Below are 9,767 nucleotides of genomic sequence, written 5' to 3'. Positions count from 1 at the left end.
TTTTTTTTTTTTTTTTTTTTTTTTTTTTTGTCTTTTTCCATGTCCGGCAACGGATTGCAACCCTCAGTGTCGCCCCCGTACCGGACCGGGACCGGCAACGGGATCGCAACCCTTGGTGTTGCCCCGCGCCTCGCTCAGCCAGTGAGCGGGAACCGGTCTGTATGTGGGATCCGAACCCTCGGCGGGAGCGCCTCCGCGCTTCCCAAGCGGCGCACTAGCGCAGTGCGCCACCGGGCCGGCCCCAAGAACTTTGATGTATAAATAAATATAGCAGCCAAACATACATCTCTTCATCAATAACTAGATAGTTTATGTTTGCAGGAAAAACACCAAAATAACAAGGCAAACTTCTCAATTTCTACTCTGTGTAACCCTAGATGACATTTTAGAAAAACCCAAATTAAAATAAAAGGAAAAGCTAAATCTTATATTTTCATTAAATAGCTAACATTTTCATGGCTGTAGGTCTGTAGTCTACGTGATATTACAAGTATTTAAAATATTGTTATTCAGACTCAGAGTTTAAACCACATCAAACATTTTCACACCAATAGGAAGTATTAGTATATTTCAGAAAAAGATGAATATATAAGTAGCAAGTATAAAGTTACATGCTTTGAAATAAGGTAAATAATTAAGAATGAATTTACCACCTTATGACAATAAATCACTTATTCTAAAGATATTTCAGTCCTTAAGTATTTTCAAGATAGTCTTTATCACTTTTCTAGTGGACCACAAGAGTACTTTAATCTGAACATTTTCAAATTTCCACAAGCAAAGATGAAAAACAAATCCACTCCCTCAAAGATAAATACCTGCTTTGGTTTTGTTGGGGTCTTTAAATCTAAAGAGGAAAAAGTGAAAAAAAGAACTATAAGAACCATAATGACTCATATCCCATTTAGGTGGGGGAATACACACACACACACACACACACACACACACACACACACACACACACACACACCCCTACACCCACCATACACAATCCTTGACACTTCATTCTTCTTCAACAATATGTTTAAAAGAATACTAAAATATATAATGCACAAATTCTTTTATCCTTTGGGGAAAATGGAGTAGATATATTTAAAACAACATTGGCTATTTTCTTTCACATACCAGCATCCTGAGAGATTTTTGATAATAGAAGGCTTTGAATTCCTGCATTTTCTGAGAGTTTGGAATAATGTAAGGCATTGTTTCCAAGAGAATCTACAAGATTTAGGTCTGCACCCTTTTTAATTAAGGCTTCCACAATGTTAGAGCTGCCAATCTCACAGGCCAGCATGAGAGCAGTTCTAAAGAAAAAATGAGACACAAAATTAGTACTAACAAAATGTGAAAATTCTTTCCTAGGCAATATTTTGTCTTGAAAACAGGAAAAAGAAGATTAACTCCAGTTAAACCTTTACTGCACTTAATCTTCTGGGGAATTTGAAGTGGAATGCTATCAAGATGAAATAAGGTGGTGTATTTTTTAAACCAGATTAAATCGAAACATTAAACCATATTTAGTCAAAAAACATAGACATAACCTTCTACACTATTTGGCATAATAGATGGAAGTTAATATGATCGGCACAAATCTTGTCCTTCTTTCACCTAAAGCATTTTACAGAACCTATACATTGCTAAGATTATTTTTAAAACGCAACCAATATGTTTACTTTTATTTTACATGAAAAGTCACAGGAAATGACTTATTCACTTTAGTATTTAATAGTCTCATCACAGACTCAGTCATCAATGGTGGCCATGGAGATCTGGAAAAAAATGCTTTTAAGTCAAAACAGATTCTTGATTATCAAAAAAGGTACAAAATTAAAAAGGAAAAAAGTTAAAACCACTTTATAACAAATCATCCAAAACACAGCTTGATATTTTGAAAGACTCTCAGAATGTGGATATCACTGAAGTCACGTGACTTCTGCCTTATTCTGTAGTACCTTCCATTTTTGTCCCTGGAATTCACATCTGCTCCATGATCCAGGAGAAAGCGACAGACCTCACTGTGGCCATTTTGTACTGCAAGAATTAACGGTATATTCCCATCCTAGGAAACAAACTCAGATTTAGATTTCAACTCAGACTCCAAATGCCAGAATTGCAAAGGCCATTATTCTTTCCACATTTTTACTGACTTGTTCTTCTGGTCTAATATCTGATTCATCGTGATATTCCGTGCCTCTATAGGGTCACCATTACATCTTGGTATAACTCTTCTGATGGAATTTCACTGACTGTTAGATTTTCCCTAGGAGCCTCAGCCTCTTGGGCTGCCTGTTCCCTCAGCCATCACTCGGTCTGTGTGATGATGTGAAAGAGGGCAGAATACAAAGTGCATAAAGGCTCCAGCAACTGTGCCATGTGTGTTGAAGATAGTTCTGGAGAGATGAAGGACTTATCTCCACAAGGCATCAGAAAGACCCACCACCCTCTAAACTAAGCTTCTTCCCAGTGCACTAAGTACATCGTGCCGTTCCACTCTTCTCTTCCCAGAAGGGAAAGCACACCCTTTCATAATCTTACTAGGTATCAAAATGTAACATAAATTAAGAGTCTATTTTTCTATTACTAACACATGACTAAAGAGATGGATAAAATAATTATTTACTTAATATGTCATGACAATTGGTAATCCCTTGGGGAAAAAAGAAAATTAGTTCCCTAACTCATACACAAAGTATGTCAGGTGGAGTAAGAATTTAAACATTACCATATAAAACAAATGAGAAAAATACTAGAAGAATAAACAGGTGGATATTTCTGTAATCTTAGGGGGGGGGGGGGCCTGACACAAATCATAAAGAGAAGCTGTTATTCTGCTTTTTTTCTGGAACATACCCAACCAATTGGTCAACAGTAAATTTTAGGACAGAAGCATTCAAATAGGCAAAGGGAAAAGATAAGTTACAATATATGCAACTATTTAAAAATGAGGATCTTAAATACAACCGTTGCTTAAGGATTAAGTCTCATAGATAGAGTAGTATTTTGGACAGACTTCTAGGCACTATCTCTGAAGTTATATACTTTCTGGTTACGAAATACTGAGAGATTCAGGGAATGTGAATTTATTTGCAGGTTCTATCTAGTAACTTCACAATATCTCCAGCTATAAGTATATGCATGTCAATTCTCATGCTACAGTGTGAAATAACTCTGTAACCATATGGAGTAGATATATAAATTTATTCTCAAAATAGCCCAGTGAGGTTAAAATAGGCCACAAGTGGTCTTCAAAGTTGGGAAATTCTAACCAGAAGGTATCCATGGGATGCAGAAAGAAACACATGTACATCCTTAGAAACAAATACACATATATAGGAAGTGTATGCTGCAAAATATTTTATTAATGGTTTAGGGACCAACGAGGGATAATAAATATATAAATCCATTTTGCAGAAGATCTAGGTTGAAAAGCAACTAAATTTTGCCAAATACTTAGGTTGCCAAAGTTTCAATATTTCTCAGAAGTATCCCACTGTGCTTTGGAAACCAGTGTTCATCTGCACCTCCAGTGACCACCTGGTACTTACCACATCCTTGAGGTTTATGGGGCTCCTGTGCTCACAGAGAACCTGCACAGCTTGAAGGCAGCCTTGTGCCGCTGAGGGAAAGAAAAGACAATGCCACAGTAATCACAAAGCCACTTTCACAACTAGGGGTGCAAAGACATTACCTGAAATCTCCAAGTGCTTAGGAATACCTCTTAGTTCAAAAAGGAAACTTACATCAGTTAAAATACATTTACCATAATAATTTTCACTGGTTGTGTGACAGGCAATTGACGAATTCTAGGTGTACTCCTTGGTGAAACTCTATATGTTTACAAACTCAGTTTACAAACTGAGTAAAATGAGAATGTCTAAGAATGATGACAGAAAACAGCACCAGGAATAATACAGTGAGGTTAATGGCTAAAGTAAGAAAAATGAAAAGTTGGTGTTTTCTATGACAGAAGATAAATAAGGGAGTGAAAGTTACCTGCATAATGTAAAGCTGTTTTCCCAGAGCTGTCAACACTTTCGGCTGGACATTTAGACTATAAGACAAAAGTAAATAAATGCATATAATATCCTGCACAAATTCTATTCAGTTCATCTTTTCCCTGCAAGGCACGATACAACTTATTAGGAAGTGTGTAAGCATACATAAGCCCCTCCTGCTGTGCTCCAGGGGCCCAATCTCTTCCGGGGAGGAAGACTCATCTCCAGATAATCATGTCACAGGCAAACTATTACCCCTCTGGTGTTCTGGCTGTCCCCGTCTCACTCATATGTCATCAGTCTATCACCATGGGACCATCCTGACCAGCTAACAAACATGCTCTAGGATCTCTCATCTTGATCCTACCTTTCTCCCACTTCTTGCCCTAATTCTCTGTCCTGCTTCACAAAGCCAGCTTTCTTTTAAAAATTACCCACAAACAATCCATGCTTCCTCACCTCCCATTCACTCCTGAACTGACTGCAGGCTTGTTTTCGGCCTTCAAAATTCCAGAGATGGCCCTAATCAAGGTCACCAACATCTTTCATGTTTCCAGTAACAATGGACATCTCTGTCCTCCTCTCACCAGCCTCTCAGTTGCAATCCACTCCCTCTTCTCCAAACATTTCTCCTCTCAGCTCCTAGACTCCCTGCCTGGTCCATCCTATTCTGTTTTTTCTCCCACTGCTCTGGCCACCCCCTCCTCCTTGAGCCAAACATAAAACGTCAGGTTCCTCAGTGATCTTTCTCTAAATTCTCTTCCTTGGTAATCTCATCCACACCCATAGCTTGAAATACCATCTAGAAGTCTAGAAGCTAGAGACTCCCTGACGTACCTCTTAACAATAACAACAAAAAGTATAATGTAAGTATTAGATATCATTTGCCAGGCACTGTTCAAAGAATTTCTTCTTTTTTTAAAAGATGACCGGTAAGGGGATCTTAACCCTTGACTTGGTGTTGTCAGCACCACTCTCTCCCAAGTGAGCTAACTGGCCATCCCTATATAGGATCCGAACCCGTGGCCTTGGTGTTATCAGCACCACACTCTCTCGAGTAAGCCATGGGCTGGCCCTTAAAGAATTTCTTTAAGGCTCCTAACAACCCTTGTCAGATGCTATTAATACCCTAATTTTCGGATGAGGACACTTAGACACAAAGAAGTTAATATTTTGCCCAAATCACAGTTAATGGCAGAGTCAGGATTTCAACCCAGATAGGCCAGGCTAGAGACCACATTCTTATCCACACATGACAGATGTCATCTCTGAGCACCAGGCTTGATAACCCATTGCCTACTTCACATCTCTGCTTTGATGTCTTATAAGCACCTCAAACATAGCATAGCCAAAACTTCTGGCTTCCCCTCTCCCAAGCCCAGCCTGTTCCTCCCGGACTCTGTACTGTCTCTGTCAACAGCACTATCATCAACCTAGTCAACGAGCCAGAAACTACTGAGTTGTCTTTGATTTCTTCTTCTCTTCCCACATCTACTCTACCACTGTGTCCTATCAATTTTCTCTTTCTTGTTACCACTTCCCTAGTCTAAGCCAGCATCTTCTCACCTTGACAGCTAAGACAGCCTCCTGATAGGTCTCCCCAGTTCTGCATTTTCCCTTTTAATCAATTCTGTACACGACTAGAATGATCTTTTAAAACTGCAAATATCACCATATACTTAAAAGCCCATCACTGTCCCACGCTGTAATTAGGATTAATTACAGTCTGCCTACCAAGATTACAAGGCTCTGTGTTGTGTGCCACTTTTCCTCCTCCCTTGCTTTGCTCTAGGCCTAGGCACCTGCTTTCTTTCCTCCCCAACCAGCCCCTTTCCTACCTCATGCCCTTTGCACTTGCTGTTGTATCTGCTTGGAATACTGTCTCCTTGGCTCTTTGCATTGTTGGGGGTCTCAGCTTAAATATCACCTCCTCCATGAGGTCTTCCCTGCACCTCCACCTCTCACTCCTCTCTCACAGTAGCCTGTGAGTTCCCTTCTTAATGCTGTGCAATTTGCAACATGTATTTGTGTACTTGTTTCCCAGACTGCAAGCTCTACCAGGGTAGGGGCTGCTCTGTTCACAGTATATAATCAATGCTTGACACAATGCACAGTGCCTGGGGAACACTTGACATAAGAAGGGGTAAGAGGGATAACTGGAGATAGGGGAGGAAGAGAGTTCATGTGAATCTGAAGAACCTCACAAGGCTTTATTTGTGGTCATTACCTTCAGGAGGTAGAACTTTAAGATGACAGCAACTGCAGAGAGGAAATATCTCCAACAGGCTGATGGTAGGAACAAGGGCCTAGAGGGCCCAGAGAGATCAGTAAGTGCAGACGGTGTAGAGATGAGGGTAGCAGAAGATAATGAGGGTCACATCACAGACAGCCTGGGCTGTTAAAACACGAGGTGAAGACTAGAGAAGCAAAGCAACCCATCAGGACATCAAAGGCTGAGGTTTTAACAACTCTCCACAAAGAACAGTGGTCAGACAGTGTGCAAGTTAGAGGAGGTAAGAACAGGCCACCTGAGAGGGAAATGCCTGCCCTTCAGTGGGGGGAAGAATGGAGATCAAGTTACGACTTACCACACTTTGGCCTAATTTTAGAACAGCACAAGGAACTGTTTAAAGGCTTCAAAGATTCCAAGGAAAAACCAATCCATTTGCATAACCAGATATAAAATTACATTAGAGGCTAGAATATCTGGTCCTTGCCCATGAGGATTTCTAGCTTGTCAGGTTAATTGTTCCTTAAAATGAGAGCCAGATGCAAAGTCTGGATAGCCAAGCCAGAATAGGAATGGAGATTTAAGACACAAATAATTTTTCTTTAAAAATTGAGGTAGGGCCAAGGGTGTGGAGGCAGGGTACTTGGGCAAGCCAGTGATTTCCATTTACCCAGAGTGCATGGTCCCAGAGGAGGCAGCTAAGAAAAGTTCTTAATATTATCTTCAGGGGGAAGCCTCAAAATGCAACATCACAGACACTGATGTATTCTTCTTGAATTCTGCTTCAAAGACCTGTTAAGGTTAGGCATTCCTGGAATTGGCAGTAGATTGCATCATGTAATACAAGACAAGAAGCTGTGTGATCAACATAGCAGGACAAGTTGAAGAATGTGACCACATCACTGCATCAGAATCTCAAAGCCAAATTAAAGCAATCTGCTGGGTCCTAAACAGGGCTCATGAAAGCCGAGACAACAGCTCGACAGAACAGACAGAGCTCCAAACACGTATTTTATTGCTCTATGCTGTTCCTGAAAACAGCCAGCTTGCAGTTTGACTGGCAACAGCTGGATATTACCATATGTACTGCTATTGGGAGTTCACTACATATTCACCTCTAAAGATTTATGGAAGTCGTCATGTTGAGTTATCACTATAAACTTCCCTGCTAGGATATCAAACCAGCGAGCTTGCTTTAAATTATAAAGAATAAAACCAAGAACTTAAACAAAAACCAAGAACTAAAAGCTCATCATCAAATTACAAACAAGGAAATAATGGTTGAAATTTTGCTTCTCAAGCAGAGCTGCATTTTACTAATGATTTAAAGAGAGAATATGAGGATATTGGAGATCCTGTACCGTAAAGATCTCCAAAAGCTCGGGAAAAGACGTTTTGAAGACTGACTATTTAGAGGGTTCAAGTCCTTCAGAAAATAAAAGGAGGCACTAAATAAAGTAGTGAAAAGGGCTGGATCCCAGGAAAACACTCCAAATTTTGATTAGGATCTTCTTTGCCCATAAAGTTGCTATGGAAACAATCTTCTCCTTAGCTATCATTGCAATAATGAAGCTTCTTAGAAAATGCAGATTCTGGAATAGTATTTAAAGGACTGTGTGTGTGTGGCAGGGGGGTGGGGGTGGCTGTATTTGTTCTTTCACAGATAAGGTTACTTTTAAATTTTAAAAATGACACATTTATACTTTTAAGCTGTCACCGCATTACCTGCAGGAGCTTCTTGATGCACTCATGGTGGCTGTTCTTGGCTGCGAGGTGTAAAGCACTGTGTCCTAAATGGATTAAAGAGAAAATTGGGGAAAAAGGCCACACTTTTTAAAAATCCCTTTCTTATCTCTGTACTGAAGGCAACTATGAGGAAATAAATTGTTCTCCAACAAAGACGGACTTGTTGCTCCCGAGAGTGAGCCTCACATTCTTCAGTGTGACCCAAGTGTGGAGAACCCCAGCATCCCACGCTCGGGGAGACATTCACAAACTCCAACCACCACTCTCTCGGGGTACGATTAAGCTCGGGCTGAAAGTTTGCAGTGGACTCAGACATGCAGCTTAGAAGTTCTGCTTTCAACTGTCAGTATGTATGCCAAACGTCCTGTGTCCACAATGGTCACACCAGGCCACGAGTACTCCAGGCCTAGGAACCCAGTAAAGGCAGCCTGAGAGCCAGCAGATAACATATCAAAGACCCTCCCACTGAAACTCCTACTTTTGACATCTCATGTCCCTCTTGTCCAAATGCACTCCAGTCCTCAATTACTTAGGGTTTTCAGATTTTCAAAGTCCTTATGTAGAAGAAGGGAAAGAGCTGTAAAATAACAACTCACTATTAAAGTAGCATTTTTCTAAGTGCCCTTCATGACTCCAACATGAGACTGATGTCTTTGTGACCAGATAGCTTCAGGAAATCTTAATGCTCTACCCAACTCCCTCACCACCAATAGGCCTACAGAATTTCTATGGAAGAGGGGTTTCGGGGCAGCGAAAGGGGCAGCAGTTTCCCACCCCAGGGTCTTTGCAATTGCTAGGCTCTTCTCCTGGATTCTCTCCCCCCAGGACACCACCCAGCTTGCTCTACCTCCCACTGACCTGCCACCTTCTGAATGAGGCCTTTTCTGATCTCTCCACTTAAAATTACAGTTCCTCCCCAACCCTTTTTATCCCCACTCCCTGCTTTATTTCTTTATTCTTCATGGCACTTGGCACCTTCCTTCACTCCCTTCCCACCCCCCTCCATCGGACAGGCATTTCTGTCTGTCGCATTCCCTGTGCCCACATCACTTCTGGTGTACCGAAGGATCTCCATACATTCTCATCAATTTGAATTAGAAGGTATGCTAATGTCAACTGTCTGGAATTGGGGGATTGGGGAGAAGGAACCACAGTTACCACTGCCCCCCAACCCAATACACCTAATAAACTCTTAAATTGTGCATTTCTCAAGTGATTTGACCAATATATCCTCAATACAACACCTGTAGACAACCCATAACTCTGGGACATGCTTAAAGCATGGTTTCTCAACCTCAGCACAATTGACATTTCAAGCTGGATAATTGCTGTGGGTGGTTGTCCTCTGCAGTATAAGATGTTAAGCAGCATCTCTAACCTCTATCCACTAGATGTCCATTTGTGATGATCAAAAATGTCACAGGGGCAAAAGCAACCACAGTTGAGAACCCCACACATAGAGGAATAATTTCTTTTATATGATGGCCCAGTCTCACAATACCATTTCCTTTCTGAATTAGTCTTCATTCTGTAACACTGTTCAGAAATCCACTGATTAGAGAGGTATACGACTAGGAAATACCATATTAATTAGAGAGTCATAAGACCACGGTGAGCTGCACGAAAGCATGTGTAAGGTCAAAAGATCAGATTCCTTCTCTTCTGAGACCAACTGTACTGAGAGATGTTAAGGGTATGTGTGAGTGGAAGTTGTTTAGTCAGGATGGGATACCGAGAGACAGGAATCCATCCACCCTCTCCCAAAAGGATAAGGATGAGAAAGATTAAGATATGAG

The 9,767-nt window shown here is 40.9% G+C and overlaps 1 protein-coding gene across 2 annotated transcripts in view; it reads right to left on the bottom strand.

Moving 5' to 3' along the window:
* Window positions 1-9,767, bottom strand: part of RAI14 (retinoic acid induced 14) — a 114,768-nt gene that overhangs the window by 14,194 nt on the left and 90,807 nt on the right. For both annotated transcript variants that reach the window (XM_008583423.1, XM_008583424.1), the window contains exons 4-9: window positions 7,951-8,015; window positions 3,994-4,051; window positions 3,546-3,616; window positions 1,953-2,059; window positions 1,126-1,304; window positions 819-847 (exon numbers count right to left, since the gene is read on the bottom strand). In XM_008583423.1, the coding sequence (XP_008581645.1) occupies window positions 819-847; window positions 1,126-1,304; window positions 1,953-2,059; window positions 3,546-3,616; window positions 3,994-4,051; window positions 7,951-8,015 (509 nt within the window). The remainder of the gene's footprint in view (window positions 1-818; window positions 848-1,125; window positions 1,305-1,952; window positions 2,060-3,545; window positions 3,617-3,993; window positions 4,052-7,950; window positions 8,016-9,767) is intronic.

The sequence above is a fragment of the Galeopterus variegatus genome, unplaced genomic scaffold, assembly GCF_000696425.1.
Source record: "Galeopterus variegatus unplaced genomic scaffold, G_variegatus-3.0.2 Scaffold2906, whole genome shotgun sequence".
NCBI classification, from domain to species: domain Eukaryota; kingdom Metazoa; phylum Chordata; class Mammalia; order Dermoptera; family Cynocephalidae; genus Galeopterus; species Galeopterus variegatus.
This window is presented reverse-complemented; position numbering and strand designations above follow the sequence as displayed.